Below are 23,339 nucleotides of genomic sequence, written 5' to 3'. Positions count from 1 at the left end.
TTGGTATGGAATGATTTCTGATTTTTAAATCTATTTCCTCACCTTTTTCCACTTTATATTTTTATAAAACATTACTACTTGAGTTTTTTGTATAGAAAATTTAAAGCCTACAGATGAGGCCCATGCATCTACTTTTATTATAGTTTTATTAATGATTTGCTCTGCATGTTTTATGCGAGATGCTGAATAATATATGGCAAAATCATCCATATACAAGTTACTTTTAATTCCAATTGGTAGATTATTACTGATATCATTTATTGCTAAAGTAAACAGTGTGCCACTATGGATGCTACCTTGTGGAATACCTCAAGTGGAAATGTACTTGACACTACATCATCAATTCTCAATTTTAAAGTGCAATTTGTCACAAAGTCCTGGATAAACCTAAGTAAATGTCTATGGATACTGTTCTTATGTAATGTTTTAATACTGCATATCTCCAAGTAGTATCATATGCCTTTACTGCATATCTCCAAGTAGTATCATATGCCTTTTCAATGTCAAAAAAGACGGCTATAGTAATTTGTTTTCATTCAAATCCTCTTCGTATGTGGTCTTCCAAGTTAGACACAGAATCCAGTGTAGATCTGTTACATTGTGACCCAAATTGAGTGGGAGTCAAAATTTCACTTTCTCGAATGTGCCATGTTAGTAATGTGCATAAACAACTTGTTGAAGAAATTCGTCTGTAATTGTTTATATTGCTGGGATCTTTTCCAGGTTTGGGGATAGGAACAATTATAGCCTTACCACATTCATCACGAAATAAATTTCAAAGCCATAAGTGGTTATAAAAGTCTAATAAGTATGACTTTGCCAAGCGTGCTAAGTGGCAGATCATTTCAAACCAAATACTGTCATCTCCAAGGGTAGATTTATTGCTGTTCAACAGAGCAAATTCTAACTCTTCCATATTATATTTTTCATTATAATATATATATTTTCTATTGTTTCAAAATTTATTGTTATTAATTCTATACTATTTTTCTTTGTGCAGAAATGCTCATCTAAATTTTTGTCACTACTTACTTTTGCTAAATTTTCTCCTATTACATTAATTACCTCTTATAGATCACATATTCTTTTCCCATCTTTTATTATGGCATGTCTAGGTGGTTTAACATGGGTGCCATTTATTTTCTTGAATTTTTCCCATATTTGTTGTCTGGGAGTATTATTTGAGAGGCCTGATACATATTTCCTCCATGAAATGATTCTTCCTTGAATTACTTACCTTTTAAATTTTGCAGATATTTTGTTATATAGAGGTTTTAATGTATCAATTTCTAATAATAATATAGTAAGTTTTTGTAAATTTTCTTCTAATATCGATAATGTTTTATTTATTTTACTGAATGTTCTATTCAAATCATCTAATTGTCTTCCAATCAGGTGTTTTATTTTTACTAATTCTGTTAGTTTTTCAGACCACCCTGGGACTTTGTGTTTTGTTGGATGAGCTTTTGATTTTGGTATTGCTTTATCAGCAGCATTTTTAATGAAATCAACAAGAAATGTATTAGTTTCATTATGGCCTTTTAAATATTCAGATGGTGGGATAATTCTAGTGTGGAATTCATATTGCTCCTAATCTGCTTTATAAATGTTATATTGAAGAACATGCTTGGCGGAGTATTTTGTAATAATGAAATTAATATTGGGAAATGATCACTTGTGTGCAAGTCATCAACAGTATTCCAATTCAATCTGCCTACTATGTTTGTTGTACACAGAGTTAAGTCAACTGAGGAAAATGTTCCATGTGTTTTAGAGAAATATTTGCTGGTTTCGTTATCATTTATACAGCACATGTCATATGAATCTATGAATTCTTCTATTTTACTTCCTGCTCCATTTGAGTCTGTACAATTACAGTCCCACATTTGGTTATGAGCATTAAAATCACCTACTATCAATACAGGTTCCTTGGCATTATTATTAAGTAATTCTTTAAGTTTGTCAATGTCGTAATTTTTATTAGGTTGATTGTATAAACTATATATTACATAATTATCGTTTTTTATTCGAATTTTAATACCTGATATCTGCAAGTCAGTAATGCTGACAGGTACTTTGTTGTAAAATACTTTGTTATGTACATATATGACTGTACCTAAATTTCCTTCTTCGCCTCGTGATGTTGATGCTAAGGTATATTTACCTATTGCTGACACTGTTTTGTTGACATGTTGAAAACGTAATATCATTGGTTCATATTCTTTTAATAATAACCGTTGTACTTCTCCTAGGTGTAATCTGGTATGTAGACCATTTATGTTCCATTGTATAATATAGCTATTGAAAATATTTTGTTATAGCGGTCGAGTTTTACTCTCTTTTTTTGTATTATCTATTTGGATTTTTTCTAATAATTTACTCACGACATTCATTTGTTTTTCTTTATAAAATATACTAAGTGCTCAATGCACATGCAACCTTTTTCATGGGTACTCAAATCCGTGGATTCTTTTTCCCTATATTTCATAAAATTTCTTATAATATTTGTTAAAATGTCTTTTGTTATGCTTTTGTTGTTATTGCATAATTCAATGAAACAATCATTACATCCACATGTATTATCATGTATATTTCTTTTTTCATTTGCTCTTGTACCAGTTACTGAAGAAGGAGTAATCTCTTCTTCTGTCACTTCTTGTGTTTTCGACATCTGCCTTCATAGGTTTTATTATTGCAGTAAACCCCCGTATTCGCGTTCTCATGATTCGCAGACTCACGCATTCGCAGGGTTTCTCTGTGGAACATATCTAGCCATTATTTGCAGAAAATTCGCCCATTCGCGGTATTTTTCACTGAGAAATATTCACTAATCACTGTATTTTCATATAATTTTCATGAATAAATGCACTTTTTGTGATAAAACTATTAAAATACTCAGGTATACGCATTTTTACAGGTTTTTCTGTGTTTAAACTATCAAAATGGGCAGTTCTAAGTGTTTTTAGAGGGGTTTTAAGTATTCGCGGATTTTAGCTATTTGCGGGGGGGGGGACGCATTCCCTGGGAATATGAGGGGTTCACTGTATTTTAGATGATAAAGGTATATTAGCTTGTTTTTGTTTTTGTTCCTTTTTCACCTCCTTTATCTTTGGTTTAACCGATGTTTCTCTGATAATCGTTGGTTTCTTCGTTTTGGGTGGTGTTCTCTCCAAAGGCCTTTTATCTTAAATTTCCAGTCCATCACAACCCTCCTCTGTTACTGCAGTAGTAGCATCCTCCTGTGTTTCTGTTTGCATTAATATTTCATATGAATTGGATAAAATATTATCCATCTCATTTGTACCTGTTTCTTTATTCTTTACCATTTTAGTTATTTCTAAATTACTGATTTTTTCTTGAGATATACTTTTCTTTGCTCTGTTACTTCTATTTGTTTGCATTTTTGTATCTTTATTTGATCTTGTTATTGAAGAATATGTATGTTTCTTAGACGGATCTTGAATTCCTCTCACTTTTAATTCCAGCTTAGCCTCTTTTATAGACATCCCCGTTCGTTCTTGCAGTATTTTCAGTTCCATATTGCATATATAATACATGCATTCTTTGGATCTTGCATAATGATTCTGCCCACAGTTTACACACTTAGGTTCACTGCACTTCCACTGTGTGGTATGTTCAGTAGATCCACAATAAGTGCATACTGGTTCATTGAAACAATTTTTTTTTTGTGCCCATACTTACTGCAATTTTGACAATGCAGTGGCTTTGGGACATAGGGTCTTAACCTCTATTTTGGCCTAAAATTTTTAATTGCTGAGGTAAATCTTCACCCTCAAATTTTATTTTTGCTATTTTTAATATTTGTTTATTGCTATTTTTACTTGTAGTGGAGCAGGTAACTACATAAAAATAGGGAAAAGTGCAAATGGTGAAACAAGCATGAAACTTGGCTCAACTATTCATCTTGTCCCTTGGTCTCATTATCAACCTCTGGCCACACAAAATTTTGCCATTTTCCGAGATGGCCGACAGGTTTTCAAAAATGGCGTCCTGTGGATATTTGGATACTGGTATTTAATTGATTAATCACATTCAAATCCCTAAGTCACTCCCAGTTTATATTAAAATATTAAAAACAAACCTTTATATGTGTAGATACATCATTTCTCAGCATAGAAATATCCAAGATGGCTGTCACTATATTAAAAATGTCTGCCAAAATGCCAAAAATTGGTACTTAAGCTCATATATGAGGCTAAAGTTCGGGTAATACATGGATATGGGGTAACTTCAGCCTGATCAGTTCGTTTTTTGTAGATTAGAAGTCAATTAATCCCCAGTTAATTAATTTTCATCCTCGTTTAGAAAAAAATTGGTAATAAGCTTAATGTAAAAGTGTAATAGTGTAGTGTCAGTGTACTACCAGGGCACACTGGTTGACACTATAGCTGTGAAACTCAGCATGGGGTTTAGTGCTAGCTAATGGCAGAGATTTGTTATTAGTTTCCCAAATGCTGTTTAGCTAGCGCCACTTCAAAGTTAAACAGCTGCAAGTCAAGGAAGATGGGGCTTTAGTCTTCTAGATGGTGTACGGATCACATGGGAATTAAATAGCATTGGATGAATGATCGGGCAAGGGGTAGGATCATGACATATCTGAGCCTAGTTGTATCCCATATCAGAAAGTGCATATATGTTATATAGGTGGTAAAAGGATAAACCCTCGGCCTATAGAACAAAAGCAATGGCAGGACAATCTGGGAAGTCAACGTCTTTCCTGAAGGGAGATAGTACGACTAACTGGAAGCTTTGTTGCTTGTGCCAAGAGGACACAAGTGAAAGACTAGTTGATGCATCTGGTGCTGGCTATGTTACCCTTGCTACAAACATTCCTGAATTCTATAAGTTAAATGCAATGCCTATAGCATTTCATCCCAAAAGGCTTGATGAAGGTGATGGAAGTCTGCATACCTTTGAAAATAACAAAGCAACATATCATGAATCATGTATGCTGAAGTTTAAAACAACAAAACTAGAAAGGAAAAGGAAGTCATTGTGTAAGACAAAAGAAGAAGAAGATGCCCCATCAGCAAAATTCACACGTAGTAGCCAGAAGGCAGATGAAGAAGATGCAGAAGAATCTAAGACTATGAAAGAAGGAATATGCTTTACTTGTGACCAACCAGCACCAATCAAAGACTTACGATTGGCCATGACATTGCCTTTACATGAAAAGCTGCAACAATGTGCCACCAACCTACTGGAGATATTGTTTCTCAGGACCATATGTATCACCCATCTTATCTGACAGGTGTGTACAACAGGAAAAGGGCCTGGCTAAATTCCCAGAAAACTGGAGATGATTATGTGCAGTACAGACAAGAGGCATGTGCCCATGCTTTTGCTGAGCTTGAGATGTACATAAGAGACAAGCAGTTGACTACAGTTGGGTGCTGCTATTTTCAATGGTAGAACTTTATGATTTGTACACACAAAGACTGGAACAGCTAAATGTTGATGCTTCCTTTGTGCACCGAACACGGTTGAAAGAACAGATACTTGCCCGCATCCTAGAACTGGAGGACTTTAAAAAGGGAAGAGAATTTGGTTTACCTACAAAAGGAAAATGGGAGAAGTCCTAGCCATGGCATGTGACTACAATGATGCACTAATCATGGCCAGAGCAGCTAAGATATTGAGGAAACAGATGCTTGAACGTGAGATAGAATTTGATGGAACCTTAACAGCAGACACTAGAAGAGAATCTGTGCCACCAAGTTTGTTGGAATTTGTAAGTGTGCTTCAAAACAGTGGTGATATAAAATCCCAACTTAAATATGGAACATCATCTACTGATCTAGCTTTAGCACAACTTTGGCACTTCAACTGTCGAAAGAATCCAGCATCTTCAACATTTTCCAGACATCCCAAGTCAAGAGAACCTCCGTTTCCAATATACACTGGTCTCCTGGTCTTTGCAAAAACCGGGAAGCGTCAATTAATTGATACATTCCATCACCATGGAATCAGCATCAGCTATGATAGGGTTCTGGAATTGACTAAAGGTTTAGGAGAAGCAGTTGTAACAAGGGCTGTGGAGGAAGTAGTTTGTCCCACTACACTAAGAAGAGGGCTCTTTACAACTTGTGCTGTTGACAATCTGACCATAATCCAAGTGCCACAACTGCACAAACATCCTTTCATGGGACAGGCATATCTTTGTTTCAGCACTGATGAAAAGGGTGAGGACAGAAACTTGGCCTAAATCATCCAAAGTGGAACAAAGTAAAAAAAAGTACCTTCTCTTCCTGAATATTACACAAATGTACCTCCTGCTCACTTTAAACATGAGAATCCCCTCCCTTCTTCCAGTGGAAGTGCAGGACACCAACAGGTTGTGCTTTCAAAGCATCTTTCTCTTGAATATGAATGGCTTGAGAAAGTCAGTCTGTCAGACAGGAGTGAAAATGCTGTGTCCATATCTTGGACAGCACATCACGCTTCTCAGAAGCGACAGGCCCCATTTGAAATAAGCTTGCCATCAATGTTGCCTCTTTTTCAAGAGGCATCTCATTCAGTTGCAATGATAAAACATGCCATGGATATTGCAAGAGCAACCACACAGTTTCTCAATCCTGGCCCAAACCCCAGTTCTAGCAGTTGATCAGCCACTATTTGCAATTGCTAAGCAAATCCAATGGGATTGGCCATTGCAATATGGTGATATGGTTATTATGTTTGGAGGGCTGCATATAGAAATGGCAGCATTCAAAATTCTGGGTGATCTCTTGAAAGACAGTGGTTGGACTGGTGCTCTTGCAGAAGCAGAAATAGCTACTCCTGGAACAGCAGATTCGTTTATTTCTGCTTCACATTTGAAGAAGACATGTCTAGCCTACCAGGTGACAGCTTGCAGTTTATATCAGCTGTGAAAAGTTGCCTATACGGCATATGTCCAGGAAGCAGAAGAAGAAATTGAGCTAAGCTGTGAAAGCTGGATCAGAAAACGAGAATCAGTGCCCCCAATTCTACTTTTGGAATCTTGTGCTTCAGCTAGAACTTCTAGTGTTTGTTTTCATCAGGTCATACCAAGAGTCTAATTTCCAATTGTACAAAGATGTGCTGCAGGAACTCATTCCTTTCTTCTTTGCCCTGGACCATGTACATTATGCCAGGTGGCTTTCAATTCATTTGAGGGACATGGAGGCTCTCCAAAATGACACATCTGATGAATTCACAAAGGGAAATTTCACTGTCCACAAAATCACTTGGCCTTTTTCCTCAATGGCTATAGACCAAGCACACGAGCAAAATAATGCTCAAGTGAAAGGAGATGGGAGAGCCGTTGGCCTATTTGAAGATGAAGATGCTCTCAGAAGGTGGACAGTGGCTGGTCCTGAAGTAAGCTGCCTGATCATTGAGTTTGAGATTAGAAGTGATGCTGACCCAAAATCTGAGGGTAAACATCATGATGAAACTGAAACTGTGCAGAAAAGGTTTCTTGAAATGGTTGAAAATCTGGCAAAAGTAATCAAAGAAATGGGCAACCCTTTTGAGGGAAATTCGGTGGATCTGATTGTGCTAGACAGTCATGAAATTATGGACAGCAAAGTTAGTGAATCCTTGAGATCTATGAAGGGCCTTGGACAGACACAATTCACAAACTTTATTGAGAGGCTCAAGACACCCAGCAAATTCTATGAACTAGTACACAAGAACAAAAATTCTATTGTTCAGTCACAAGATGTCTACTACAGAATCCAAGGGCAAACAGTCACTGCAAACCACAAAGGATGATTGTAATCTACTCTCACGCCTCTTCATATCATGCCCAGAACAGTGTGATTTAAATGAATTCTTTCAACATGAGAATCAAAATTGCCCACCATCACTAGCACAGAATGGACAGATGCATCAGGACACCAAGTCACAGCTGCTGCCTCTACTGGAACAGCATGCATCAGACATCCCTGACAAAGAGCCTACCACTGATGTTATCATAATGGATGGTGCAGCTCTTATAAATGCTCTGAGACCAACCAAGGGGTCTAAATTTGAAGTCTTATGCAAGATTCAGAAGTACAATCAAAGATTCAGTACAAGCAAACACACATTGTATTTGATGACAGACAGTATGAAAGCACAAACAAGACAAAAAAGAGGCACAGGAGTTCGTCGGAGAGTAATTAGCACAGTGAAAACTCCTGGCAATTGGGCCAGCTTCCTCAGGAATGACCACAACAAGTGAACTTTTTGCATATTTGGCAGACATAATCATTTCATCTGAAGCAGATGATACATCATGCATAATTGTCACTAAAGGGGATGCTGCAGTTTGTAGCAAAGCTGAACAAGACACTGCTGACCTACAAGGCTGCACTCACAAAGAGGCAGATACTAGAGTCCTTTTACATGCTGCATATGCTGCAAAGCATGAAGATATCTCAAGTGCAATCATATGTAGTACATACACTAATGTTACCATCATAGCAGTATCTAGCATAGAAAAAACTGGTTATGACAAACTATGGATTAAATTTGGTAGAGGAAAAGACATGAGGTGGATACCTATCCATGAAATTGCAGCAGCCATGGGACCAAAAGCCTCAGTCCTTCCGTTTTTCCATGCATTTAGCGGGTGTGGCACAGTGTCTGCCTTTCATGGAAAGGGGAGGAAGTCTGCAAGGCAAACATGGACTGTGTTTCAGCATGCCACACCCACCTTCACCAAACTAAGTTCAACACCAGCAGCTGTAGAAGATGAAGACCTGCAAATTATTGAAAAGTTCATGGTGCTAATGTATGACAGAAGCAGTTCGTATAAATATGAAAATGAGGCTAGACTTGATCTCTTTGCAAGAAAGCAAAGAGCTTATGATTGCATTTCCCCTACAAGGGCTGCTCATAGAGAGCATTGCAAAAGAGCTGCCTTTCAAGCAGGGCACATTTAGTGCCAGTCTTTAGTATGTCATCCAGTTTTGCCCAGCCCAAGACACTGGGGATGGCAACAGATTGATGGAACCTGGTTTCCATATTGGACAGATTTGCCAATAGTAGCAAAACCTTGCTGAGAACTGAAAAAGTGTGGCTGCAAAAAGTGAATGCCATGGCAGGTGCAAGTGCTACAAATCTAGACTTAGCTGCACAGCTCTCTGCAGCTGCACTTGTTAAAACTAACTGATACACAAAACATATTGGTTTCTCTCAGGAGATACGTACTTTTTTATCTTTGGCGGCCATTTTGGAAATATGGTGTTCATAAGATGGCCATATTGGAAAGATGGGTTCACTTTATCTCTTCATGACAGTAAGAATGCCAAAATACAAATTCTAATCATTATATGGACAGTATGCAACTTTTAAAGGCTTATGAAATGAAAATATTTGAAATATACAGTAAATTTGCTGCCATTTTGGAAAAGTGTCAGCCATCTTGGAAATAGCCAAATATTGAGGTGGCCGGAAGTTGATTTTGATTTATGGGGATAATAAGAGTTCTCATGCCAAATCTGTTGCTTATATCACCATTTGCACTTTTTTCCCATTATCCCGCTCCATTATTGGTACAACATATATACAACATATACCTCACAATCTTGGACCTTGGAGTATCTCTTTTTGAGAGAGTCTAATAGCATTTTCTTATCGACTGGTTCGTTGTCGTTTTCAGGAAGTACAATGGTACCCTGAATGCTGTTCACAGTATCATGTTTTTTCACTTTTATGTTACTATTGTTTAGATTTTCCAAAGACAACTAGTCTTCGAACTGACTTTTGGTTGTGGCTTCTATAAGCCAAGTTTTCTCTTTATTTGTCTGAACGACATATCTGTCGTTGGATGTCTATTTAATAAATAATTTTCTAATTTTAAATCCGAAATATTTTGGTCAGCTTCCATGGTTAGGAACCTTGACCAACTTCCACTCCCAAAGAGGGAGTCGAAGTTAGTCAAAGTTGGGTCATGTCGGTATTTACTCTTTTTGGGAGTTTCATAAGGTATTAAGGTTTTAATATCACTCTGATTTTGATTATTTGAATTATCCAGAGAACTTTCCATTTCCATGCTAGAAGATTTGCTCTGTGTGAGTCCTATCCCCAGAACCAGACCCCCCTGGAATCTGTGGTCCAACCCTAAAGAATAATTCCGCCTGATATCTCTCAGGTCCGAACATTATCGAGCAGTTGATGGTCCTACCACAGTTCCCACTATTTAGCTTCGGACATAAACCCAATCCCAGTTATGATATTTTTTCCTGTTTATCAAGTCCAATAAATTTTAGCAAAAGCGGAAAATTCCACAAAAACTAATTCAAAGAGATATTGAATGGATATGGAACTCTTGGACTCAAACCCGGGAACAGATTCCTGGGGTTCAAAAGGTGGTCCCAAATCAAGGGGGGGGGGCCCTGGTTGTAAACAAGAGGGCGGACAAGCATGTGCAATAGTCACTTCTCGTTCTTGCAGGTTCTTTTGACGTTGGAAAAACTGGGTTTAGCTTTGTTGAAGATAAGGGAAAGTGCCCTCTTATCTTCGAGTCCATTATATAGTCCATCACGTGTTATAATGTTAATCATTACGACACAATACCTGGCCAAAAAGACTAACTAGAAGAGAATTCTTGTTCTTGAGGACGAAGCAAGCCACTATGCTATCAAAAAATGAGTTGGTAAAGATTGAGAACTGAAATAAAATTATTACTATGAAAAGGATTACCAGGTGACAAATAATAGAACAAATTCCGTAGTTCTGTCAAGAACTACTTGCAAATTAGATTGTATAGGAAATGGAGTATGTGGAATACCATAGCAGACCATGGCTACCATTATCTGAGTTAAATGCTGAATTATTTAAGACATATTCTTTTGTATACAGGGTATCTGAATTACTCCGCATAGTTTTCTGCAGTGCAACACAAATGGGAAAAATATCTTACACCATTATCTTCCAATCCTTTAATTTTGCTCCAAGTCCTAGACAGTTCCACTTGATAGTAGATAAGGATTTCATTAGTGCTTGGACCTTTCATATTAATGTTTCTTAGTTCTAGAACTAACTTTGAGGATTTCCTGTTTCTAACAGATGGCGCTGAGGGGTTAGTTTTCCTTCAAGTTTAGTATATGGTTTCAGGATGGCCTTGAAACTATCTAGAATGACAGACCACACTGATGGACAGGCTTCTGGTAATGGTGAGTCATCCTCCATCTGTGAAGGTTTCTTCACACATGGTGGGCTTTACTCCTGTATACTCTATGTTATTTTGTCCTTTGGGGCCTCACAGAAGATCGGAAAATAGCTGACAATCCTCCTGCAGAAGCTAAGGGAACTATTACTAACACCTTTCAGGAGGTCACTGTTCGAGATGAGCCAGTATTTAGACAGTTGCAATATTGAAGACAGTGATATTTGAAATCCATAGAATAAAAAATGCCCTCTTTGGGTGAAAGGAAACTACTGTATGCAGGTACAGACCATCCAAGAGAATTTGACTGAAAGGTCTAGAAGTGTTTCTGTTTGTTTTTCTTTAAAGAAGTCATTTTTCTCTACATAAAAATATTAAAAGAACTTAGAAGCTGAAATGTTATCAAGTTCAAGAGAATAATGAAATGATATACTGTATAGTATAATATGCCCTCGGCCACTTTTAATAGTAACCTGTGAAGTTTTAAAGTTCCTGGGCAAAATACCACCACCTTGGCACAAAATCAAAATAAGACCCTATGTTCCATCCCCTCAGCAATATTTTTATTATTAAGAATACGACGAAATAAATACTGTATATCCTGCCAAAGAAAAATAAAAGGTGAACCAGACGTCAGGATTTGTTAAATGCATTAACTTTGGAGGGGAACATGCTAATCATGACAGACAAAATCAAAGGATGAGTTAGTTTCTATGAAGCAAATATGATAGCGGGTCCTAAATTCAAATTCAGTTCTGAAAGTTTCATCTGTGCAAACATAATGTAGAGGAAAATTTCTAAAAAGTTTTCAAATAAAACTAGCAATGAAAAACAGCAAGACTTAGTTAAACAAGCATTCCTGTAATGACGATTCTATTCCTTTACCATTCAGAAACCAACTTGATGGTCCCTCTTAAGGAGATGTAGGTTTATCTGGACTTCAATTCATGACATTCTCAGATCCTATATTTTGAATGTTGCTGAATGGTAAAGGAATAGAATCTTCATTACAGAACTGCTTGTTTAACTAAGTCTTGCTGTTTTTCATTGCAAAAGCCTTTGTAAGAGCTGATTCCCAAATGTTCATTCCATACCAGACCCAAGAGGCTTACCATGAACAAATGAAAGTTACATACATGTAAACCTAACGTGCATTTTTAGGACTGAGACCATTACTAAATTACAGTCACTGCCAACCCCTAGAATCCAAAAAGTCCTCATTATTTTAGCAAAACTCCATATTTTTGCTGTGAAAAGCAGTATTGTTTTATATATATACATGTACAGTTTTGCTGTTCACTAATAGGAGTTTTTTACGATGTGTAAAATGCCTTGACTATTTTACGCAGCAAAGGTAGAGGAACTAAGAGAGAGAAACTGGGGTAAATTCATAGTTGGCATGTGGTGGGTAGATCATTTTACACATATAAATGAGAAAGTTGTAGAGAGATGTGGCGTCCAGTGGCTGGAAAACAGACTGCGATGGTTTGAAAATGTGATGAGATGGAATGAGAAACCGTTAGTCAAAAAGGTAACTAATGAAGCTATCAGGGTGAAGACCAGTGGGAGGATGGATGGATGTATAATATTTAGGGTGGCCAAGGGAATCATAGAAAAAAGGGTACACAAAAACACCAAGACCAGATGGTAATGTAGGCAGAAAATGCATAAGACACAAGACACTAAGAGAACAACCTTTCAGACTTAACACCATAACAGAGCATCTAACATAAAAGACTTAATGATAATGATAACGATGGGATATTTTTGTTCATCAATAATCTACAAATCTATTTCCACTGCATAATAGCTCCTGTTCCTCTTTTTCACATTGCCCTCTCCATATCAGCTTAAAGATTCAGTGTCTCCAAGGTAACAGAAATGTTCTATCTCTTCCAAACGTGTCTTCCAATCACAGTAAAGTTTTCCTTTCTTCCTCCAGCTCTTTTGTAATACTTTTCAGGAACTGAAATCCCTTACTTTAATTACAGTTTGTAATCAGGATGATTCTTTGAGACATTATCTGTAACACTTGATAAATGGTATTCAGTTCACTCACAAAACTACCTTAACATTCATGCAGCCACTTTCTTGTGTATACTTTTCTTATCTTTCTAATCACAGTAAGCTTGGTTTTACTTTCATAGATGTACAGTACTCCCTTTGCAATTGTGCTCTTCCAACTTTTAAATATTTCTTTGACCTCTTACTTTGAGCCAGCTGGGAACACTACGCACTGCACATCACAGCCCCTTGGCATTACTTTCTGCACCCCTTTGTAGCTTCCTCCATAACTATGACAAACAATGTAAGACTGAGTGCTAATTTAGAGCTAATTTAGAACTGACACTAACCTTTATATCAGATTCTTATTCTTTAAATATACCTGTCACTGGCTTCACTCTAGACCTAGTTATGATATAACATCACTCACTTTAGTGTTCTTCTGTAATGGCCGAGTGCTTAGTCTTCATACTCTGTCAAATATCTCCTCCAGATTAACAAATATAAGGTTTCAACTTTTCATTCTTTGTGCAGAACATATGCGCTTGCTGCTTTATCTTATAGTCTGCCCCTGCTATTAATTTTTCTGGCATAAAGCCACACTGATAATTGTCAAATTCAAGTATTGTTTCTTAGTCCTTCCTTCTGCCTTTCTTTAATATTTTCACAGCAACCTCATAAATTTTTTTTCCACTAATATTTTTCACACTATTATTGTCACTTTTTTAGGCTCATTTAGTAATAATTATTCCAATTCTTTCAGTAAGATCCCTCTGATTTTATATGATGTAACTGATCCATCAGTAACTGGTTCTCCATTTGTTCTCTAATGGTCCTGGAACTTTTCCCATTTTCTTTTTGCCATGGTCACATTGTTATTGATCCCTCTGTAGAGCACCATCTTCCGGATCACATTCATTCTCTTCATGTAATATATTTTCAGAGCAATGCTTCAGTTGTTTATCTTCTTTCATCTTTTGCCCACATTGGTGCCTTTGCAATTCTTTTCCATCTTCCCTCTTCCATTTCACTATTCAGTGCATTTCTTTTCTTATCTATATGTTGAAATTTTTATTTAATCTCTCTCATGCTGTTTCCTCCTCTTTGGTTCAAAACTCTTTTCACTGTTTATCTCTCTATCATCCTCCCTGCTAGTCCTACAAGGGCCTCTTTTTCTCTTCAGGTGCCTGTACTTAACACCATGTCTGGTTCAAAACTCTTTTCACTGTTTATCTCTCTATCATCCTCCCTGCCAGTCCTAAGAGGGCCTCTTTTTCTCTTCAGGTGCCTGTACTTAACACCATGTCACTCTCTCTCTCTCTCTCTCTCTCTCTCTCTCTCTCTCTCTCTCTCTCTGTAGGAATTGATCCCATCCATGACATGGCACTACCATTTTCTGCTGCCCGTTGTCTGCCTTCTTTACACAGTTCCCATTTCCATTTTTTCATTCTATACTTGCTAACAATTTTTACTTATCCTTATTTTTGACTGTTTCGTTTTCTGGTGCATGTTTTTTTCCATTTCGAGTCTCTTCATTCTTTCCCTCATTATCAACTCAGCATGTATCTATGTTAAGCAAACCTTGCTTGGTATAAAGTTGCAGTCCTTTTCTTTGATACCACCTACACTTGATAATTTCGATGTGTGTGTATACTTCTTACACAATAAAAAGAGATATAAAAGTAAATTGTGAAAAGCTTTGCAGTAAGAGGCCAGAGGGATACTGCAGAAAACCTATAGTAATGGATGCAACGAACATCAGGAATATAACAGTATTTCCTTTCTCCCCACCACGGAAACATTGTGCAGGTATAAAAATTAAGGCAGTGTTATGTTTCTTGTGATTTTTGTCTCTGCAGCACATGAGAAAAATAATTCCAAAACATCTCTCTCCCACCATTCATAGATACCATGAATGCTATTTGGAAGGCATCCTGGGAACAAGAATATTACAAAAATGCAACACTTCTCACTACACGTCTACTATAGTTTATCTTTGGAACCTATAAGTTGATTCTTCAAACAGTTCTGTGTTAAAAGTATCACTAAGACTAAATCATATTACTCCTTTTAATTGAAAATGCCATCAAAATGTTGACATCCCACTCTTAATTTAAAATATAAGATCTAATTACAGCTAGGATATCTTTCCTTACATGTAAGATAAAAATTTTTTTAAGCAACTGAGAAGCTCCATGCAGTTCACTACAAATATTTTTGGTATAGATAATGGAGACTTAGATTCCAACTTGGAAAATTTGGATTTTACCTGTTCGAGAACCATCCTCACCACTGAACGTGGAAGGCGTGGGGGGGTGGGGAGGGGGATGAAATTTGCTTGGAACTGAACAGGAATTAAGTTATGATAGTAAAGATCTAATGAGAACCAAATGAGTAGTGAGTGTATAATGAATGGAGGGGGTGTTTTTGGCTAATAAATGAAATTTTTTTTTTTTTTTTTGCAAACAAGCACATGATTTTACTAACTACTACTGATGCTATTTCATCTGCACTAACTTCATGACAACATCAGTTTTCACACAAATTAATATTCATCCATTTAACTTTCACTGATATCCACATGGAAAAATAAAATCACAATTGGTACCCCTTTAAATCATAATAACCAACCATTACTTACTTGAGAATGATGAACACTTTTTGATTCTGTTTCTACATTATCATCAAAACCATCTGAGGAAAAGGAGTCTTCACTATCATAAGCTTCTGATTCCTGATTTGATGAAGTTGACTGTCTTGACTGATCAGATGGTTGGCTGAAAATTAAAGTATACACTATAATCGACAGAAATGGTCATCAAAATCAGAAGTGGACCAACAAATTTTTGTAAATGGTTGATGTATATAAGCACACACACCAATGAATTTGAAAAAAATGCAAAGGTTATCATTTCCTAAAAAATTTTCATTGAACAAAGATTTTGTTTTTTCCATTGAGTTTCTATCTCAGCAAGCAAAAATTTATATGTATCTGTATATAGAGTAGCAGGTCGGCCAGGGCCTCAACCACCTGCTTAGATATTACCGCTTAGGAAGGAAATCAGGCCCTACCCAGAATGACCAAAAAGTAATGCATAGAGCACCTTACTCTTGGGTACAATACTATCCCCTCTGCTGTGGGAACAGTGGTGAGAAAAAGCAGGGAAGTGGTGGAAAGGAGGAGATATAGAAACACAGATATTTGTGGTGTTGTGAAGGTGATGTATAAAGGAACTTGCTAAGAATCCATCTAGAGTGATGCGGGAAAAATATAAATTCTAGTGGCATGGCAGTGATATAAATAGAGTAGGCATACTGATCAAAGATGCAGTGGCTAAAGATGTAACAGAAACAGGCCAAATAACTGAAAAAATATTGAGCTCCTGACTTATTTGGATGCGAGTTATGAGTCAGGAAGCCGGATATAAGTGGAGATTTGCATAAGATGGAGTACAAGCATGAATTATGAAATTTCACAAAGGCCTTTTGCATCATGGAACTGGAGGTCATGAAGATTAAGAGGAAACACATGTTGCAAGACATTATTGCAAATTTGCATCTTGCAGACCTATTCGTTTAATCTACAGTAATTTCTAGTTTTGGCCCGTTTTGTTTATTTTATTTTTCTTTGTCTCTTGAAGGGATAATTCGAATGAAATGCTGTCTATTGGGTCATTGATGAGTCGGGAAGTTGGGGAAAACTCGCTGGTATGCAAGCAGTTAGCTTGCCCAGATAATCCCTGAGAGCAGTTGCTCTCAGGATCCAACTTCTTTTAGACTTGTGTGGCCTAGTGGGCAGCGCCATTGCCTTTGAATTGAAAGACCCGGGTTCGATCCTGATGTGAGTCAGAAATTTATGTATATATATATATATATATATATATATATATATATATATATATATATATATATATATATATATATATATATATATTGTCACGAAGTGATCAAGCACCTGGTTATTACACAAATAATAATACCAAAAAAGTTACCTCACAGTGATCCCATAAAACTTACTTATCACTTGAGATAATCAATGTATCTTTATCAAGTTATGGGTGAGGTAACAATTAATAAGTTATATCCTGACTAGTGGAAAATGGGTATCACTTCAACAAACACGATAAACATTTCTCTGGTTCTATTTTACCTAGATAAGCCTCAGGTGAACAAACAGATAGATCACTTACCTTGTACACATTCATTAATTTCTCTAATTACTGGTGGTAAAAATGAAACGCTGTGTTTTTTAAACCTTAAACAAACAGGTTTATTTCTAAGTTCGAAAGTTATATGCAGAGTTCACAATCTCAAAAAGATTTACTATTAATTAATAACAGTGTAAGATTTAAGTATTTCTTAATCACGTTTAATTCACAAAACTTTAATTTATTAACCCTTAAACACCGAGCCTCTATTTACAAAAGTGTCCAAGCCTCTATTTACAAAAGTGTCTGTCGTATGCCGGCGGCGTTCGGGAGTGAGCACCGAAGCAGAAAAAGTTTTTCAAAAAATCACAGCACGCTTAGTTTTTAACATTAAGAGTTCATTTTTGGCTCCTTTTTTGTCATTGGATGACGTTTAGTATGCAACCATCAGAAATGAAAAAAAATATCATTATCATATATAAATATTGGAATATATGACTGCGAAAAAAAATTTCATATATAATTGTATACAAATAGCGCTGTGAGCAAAACGGTTAAAGCTAATGAGTTATTTTTTTTCGTTGTATTGTACACTAAACTGCGATGATTTCGGTATATAACAGACTGTAAAACGATCAAAGCAACACAGAGAAAATATTATCACAAAATGATGCATGAATTCGCAACACGCGGACATAAAAAAAATATTTTTTCAAAAATTCACCATAAATCGAAATATTGTGCTATATACTTTCTGTTTGTTGCAAAATGAAGGTAATTGATTGAATATTACTCGACTGTAAGTGTATTAGCTTACAATTGCATTTTTCGACCATTTCGGTCGAGTCAAAGTTGACCGAAGTTCGAATTTTTCTATTTATCGTGATTTATATGAAAATATTTCAAAACCGATAAATGCTACAACCATGAGTTACTTTTTGTTGAATTCTACATGAAATTGCGCACATTTTGATGTATAACACGTTATGAAACGCCTAATATAAAACGGCGAAAAAATTACGACAAGGTGACTCAAGAAATGCTAGGATTTTCAGCGGAGTTCCCGTTCGCGGAGGGAAGGAAAAAGTTTTTTTCAAAAATTCACCATAAATCGAATATTGTGCTCGAGACTTCCTGTTTGTTGCAAAATGAAGGTAAATGATTGAATGTTACTAGAATGTAAGAGTTTTTGCTTACAATTGCGTTTTTCGACCATTTCTGTCGAGTCAAAGTTGATCGAAGGTTCAAATTTTATCACTTATCGTGATTTATATGAAAATATTTCAAAACTGATAAAAGCTACAACCATGATTTATTTTTTATTGTATTCTACATGAAATTGCCCATATTTTGATGCATAACACTTTATGTAACGCCTAATATAAAACGGCGCGAAAATTACAAGGTGACTCAAGAAATGCTAGGATTTTCAGCGGAGTTACCGAGCGCGGAGGGAAGGAAAAAGTTTTTTTTCAAAAATTCACCATAAATCGGAATATTGTGCTAGAGACTTCCCGTTTGTTGCAAAATGAAGGTAAATGATTGAATGTTACTAGAATGTAAGAGTTTTTGCTTACAATTGCGTTTTCGACCATTTCGGTCGAGTCAAAGTTGACCGAAGGTTCAAATTTTGTCACATGGTGATTTATATGAAAATATTTCAAAACTGATAAAAGCTACAACCATGAGTTATTTTTGTTGTTTTCTACATGAAATTGCGCACATTTTTATGTATAACACTTTATGTAACGCCTAATATAAAACGGCGCGAAAATTACGACAAGGTGACTCAAGAAATGCTAAGATTTTCAGCGGAGTTAACGCGCGCGGAGGGAAGGAAAAAGTTTTTTCAAAAATTCACCATAAACCGAAATATTGTGCTAGAGACTTCCTGTTTGTTGCAAAATGAAGGTAAATGATTGAATGTTACTAGAATGTAAGAGTTTTGGCTTACAATTGCGTTTTTCGACCATTTCGGTCGAGTCAAATTTGACCAAAGGTTCAAATTTTATCACTTATCGTGATTTATATGAAAATATTTCAAAACTGATAAAAGCTACAACCATGATTTATTTTTGTTGTATTCTACATGAAATTGCGCACATTTTGATGTATAAAACTTTATGTAACGCCTAATATAAAACGGCGCGAAAATTACGACAAGGTGACTCTAAGAAATGCTAGGATTTTCAGCGGAGTTCCCTTGCGCAGAGGGAAGAAAAGTTTTTTTCAAAAATTCACCATAAATCGAAATATTGTGCTAGAGACTTCCCGTTTGTTGCAAAATGAAGGTAAATGATTGAATATCACTAGAATGTTAGATGTTTTGCTTACAAAAAGACCTAAATATATATATATATATATATATATATATATATATATATATATATATATATATATATATATATATATATATATATATATATATATATATATATATATATATATATATATATATATATATATATATATATATATACATTCATACATACACATATATATATATAATTTTTTTTTACTTTGGTACGAATACATTACTAAAAGGAATGCAGGTAAAAAAACTTTTTTTTTTGCATAAAACGAAATAATATACAAAACACCAATAAATACAGATATATAAAAACTTGTAATAAATATAAAACTAAATATAAAATCAATGCAGAATACTCACTCGTAATCCTGACTCTTCGTTCTATTCTTGTTTACTCCCTCCTCCATTGAAAAGTCTTGCATTTTTTTCCTCTCAACATGACGAGGCACAGGTGGAGGAGGGAGACGCGCGTCCTTACTGCAGATGGGCCACACTTCGGCGGTCTGCTGCACCACCTGGTGTCCCTCGGGTAGGCGCACTCCAATATATGACCGCAGTGCGGTGCTTACGGTCACACTTCCTGAACCTGCAAAGTGCTACCTTGCAGGTGCGACGGACGTACCGGGTGTCTCTTCTTCTGCCATTCATATGGCACACCTGGCACCGTTTCTGCTTATGCCCTTCTAAGAGCTCCAGTGTGTGATCCCCTGCCTGCAGCCGACGTAGGATGTAGGCATTCTGGAGGGCCAACTGAAGGAGGTATTTGAGGAGCTTCTGTGTCCACCTCCTGGTTCTCCTGGCGAAGGGATAATACTGTTGTAGTGCCCGATGACAGTAGGCCGTCGGACACGAAACTCCTCATACGTAACTCGGCCCTGCTGACGTGTCTTCTTCCGCTGAATGATCTCTTCTTGGATGGGCTCATGACTCGTCGTAATCATGATCATGAGTCGGACCCCCTTCCAACAGATGACGAGGACATCTCCCTTCTGCTGCCACTCTGTCTCTCCTCTTGCCAGATGTTGCGGCTGGCTAGCGAACCTCTTGAGGACATTTGGGGCCCCAAGCACCAACCGAAGGGTACCACTGACGTGCACACCTGCTTCATACAGTTCCTGGGCCAGGGATACTGAGTTATAATAATTATCCATAAACAGGTGGTATCCCTGGTTACGGAAACGATCCACAAGACCGAAGACAGTGTCACGCAGCATGGAGAAGACCCCAGAATACACAGAGAAGTCCACGACGTATCCAGTGTTGGATTCCATAATAAAAAATAACTTCACACCATATTTCTTTGGCTTCTTGGGGTTGTACACTTTTATACTTAGACGCCCTTTGTATGGCATCATCCCCTCATCCAAAGAAAGGTTCTTGGAAGGAACCACGAGAAACTGGCACCATTCACGAATGTGGTCCAACACTGGGCGGACTAAGATGAGGCGGTCGGGGTTATTCCGGGGTATGGCCCTTCAGTTGAAGGCGTTGAAATACCTGTCCAACGCCAGGAAACTATCACGGGACATAATGCCAGGCACCTTGGGCGTACTTAAAAAAAAATTCCGCCTCCAATATTGCCTGACGTCGGAAGCAGGCATCATTCCAAAAAAATGTGGAGCCCCAAAAAATGCACCATGTCCGTGAGGTTGCAGCCCCGCCAGCGATACGACAATGTTGTCTGCAGTTCCTCACGGCAGTATCGAGCGTAATCCGCTGTCTCTGCAACGAGGTATTCCAGCAATTCCCGTGTCAGGAAGAGCTGAATGAACCCCAGTGCAGTGAGAGGCACAGGGACGGTCAGTCCAGGTGCTGCCGTGAATGGGTGCATGTTAGGTGAGGTGGGGTCCTCCAACCACCCCTCATCACTTTCGGACGAATGGCCTTCACCCAAGCTGCCGTGACGTTGCGACCTTCTATGGGCCCGTGCGCGGGCACGACTTCGCACTCCCACCCTCCCCACTGGCCCATCTCCCTCACTTTCACCATCACTTTCTGTCTCGTCCCCTCCTCCTCAGACTCTCCCTCATACGCACTGAAACCACTAAATTCCAGTTCACTTTCCTCCTGTGGCCCCCGTACAGACATTGGGGGCAAGTACTCGTCATCGCTAACATCAGGCATGATGTCCTCATCACTAGATGACCAACTGCCATCGAAATGGGGACTTTCCACCTGCTCTCGATCGAGCTCCAACAAGTACTCGTCAATGTCCTTTTGTTGGAGGCCTCCCAAATGCTTACGGATGCCCCTCAGAACACCCTGATGCTTCCTAGGGGTCGTAAAAGACACGGGATGTGGTCCTTGGTCCCCTTCGGTCACACATGGCCACACAAAACGGCGTTGAGAAGCTGGGTCACCTTGGGTGCTTGGTCCCTCTCCAGCATCCCAGTCTAGAACTCGCCTCACACGCTCACTACCGACAGGCAATATGCGCCTTTCACGGTCCTGACGACGTTGGGACATCTCTGCAAGCGTCCTGTTGCGTCACAAATACGCAAACACTCGCCAAAGTTCTGCAAAACACGGATGCGTCAAGAAATCACTCTCTGACGATGCGCTACTGATGCTTTCTAGTGCAGGAAGGAAGAAATTGGCGCATGCGCGGCTAGGTGACGCTTCTAAACAAAACAACAGCGTGATCCGTGAACTCCCAGCATCCCTCAAGGCGCGTGATTTAAAACCTTTCGCAAACTAGGCCTATAATTATTTTTCCGCGAATATTTAAAAAAACATTTTGTAGTCGGCGTACCGTACATCCACTCGGCACCTAACAGACAATTTTAGTCGACGTATGGTACATCCAGTCGGCGTTTAAGGGTTAAGAAAGCGATTTGGTTAAGTAAGATTCAAACCGTTAACTATCACTCAAGTTTTAAACATATACCTAATTAATTACACTCAACACGAATGTTCACCAAAATATTACTGACTAGAATCCACATAAATATTTTCTGAAATCTCAATAATAAGTATGCACTAACAAAATGCTAAGTAATCACCAGCACAAAACTTTGTAAACCACTAATTATAAAATTAGAGTAATATAATAGCACAGACATATAAGAATGAAATATGCAAAAATGGAAATACACCAATAGCCATTTCTAAGACAAAAATATGTTTAAAGATTATATCAATCTTTCAAAAGATTACCTTCACTTTCAAAAAAGGTTAAACTCACGTCTTTCTAGGACTTTCTCAAAGACTACACTGCCAAGTCACAATGACATACACAATGATACATAATTAACAGCAAGACACATTAGAACTCACAATAAGAGATATCTTTCACCTCTCATCAAAATAATAATTCTCTTTCACCTAGAACATCACTTTAACTCTTAACATAACAATACCAGTAAACATCACATTACCTTTCTTTATGGGGTACACCATTATACACTTTACACAATGCTTGCACAATATAAACACTTTAGATCACCTCTTACAAAATGAACACACTTCTTGGGCGAGTTTCACAAAACTTTTACAAACAGGAAAGCAGCCAGTATATCGTCACACCCTTATACATGAATGGTATTATTGAGAGAGAGAGAGAGAGAGAGAGAGAGAGAGAGAGAGAGAGAGAGAGAGAGAGAGAGAGAGAGAGAGAGAGAGAGAGAGATGCTTATCCCAGGGACCCCTTTTTCTGACTGACTCTGGATCAGCACTGCACTTTTATCTTTAAACCCTCCCAGAATACATAATACATAAAGTGTACATACATTATACA

At 37.4% G+C, this 23,339-nt stretch overlaps 1 protein-coding gene across 5 annotated transcripts in view; it reads right to left on the bottom strand.

The window, feature by feature from the left end:
- The window catches only part of LOC136826864 (B-cell linker protein-like), an 850,768-nt gene that overhangs the window by 335,848 nt on the left and 491,581 nt on the right, over positions 1-23,339 (bottom strand). For 3 of the 5 annotated variants that reach the window (XM_067084364.1, XM_067084365.1, XM_067084367.1), the window contains exon 5: positions 15,786-15,940. In XM_067084364.1, coding sequence (XP_066940465.1) covers positions 15,786-15,940 — 155 coding nt within the window. Of the gene's footprint in view, positions 1-15,785; positions 15,941-19,963; positions 22,363-23,339 lie in introns of those variants that run through there. The other 2 variants (XM_067084362.1, XM_067084363.1) reach the window with 2 other exon arrangements.

This window comes from Macrobrachium rosenbergii, chromosome 41 (assembly GCF_040412425.1).
Source record: "Macrobrachium rosenbergii isolate ZJJX-2024 chromosome 41, ASM4041242v1, whole genome shotgun sequence".
NCBI lineage: Eukaryota > Metazoa > Arthropoda > Malacostraca > Decapoda > Palaemonidae > Macrobrachium > Macrobrachium rosenbergii.
The sequence above is the reverse complement of the archived record's forward strand: the minus strand, read 5'-3'. Positions and strand labels throughout refer to the sequence as shown.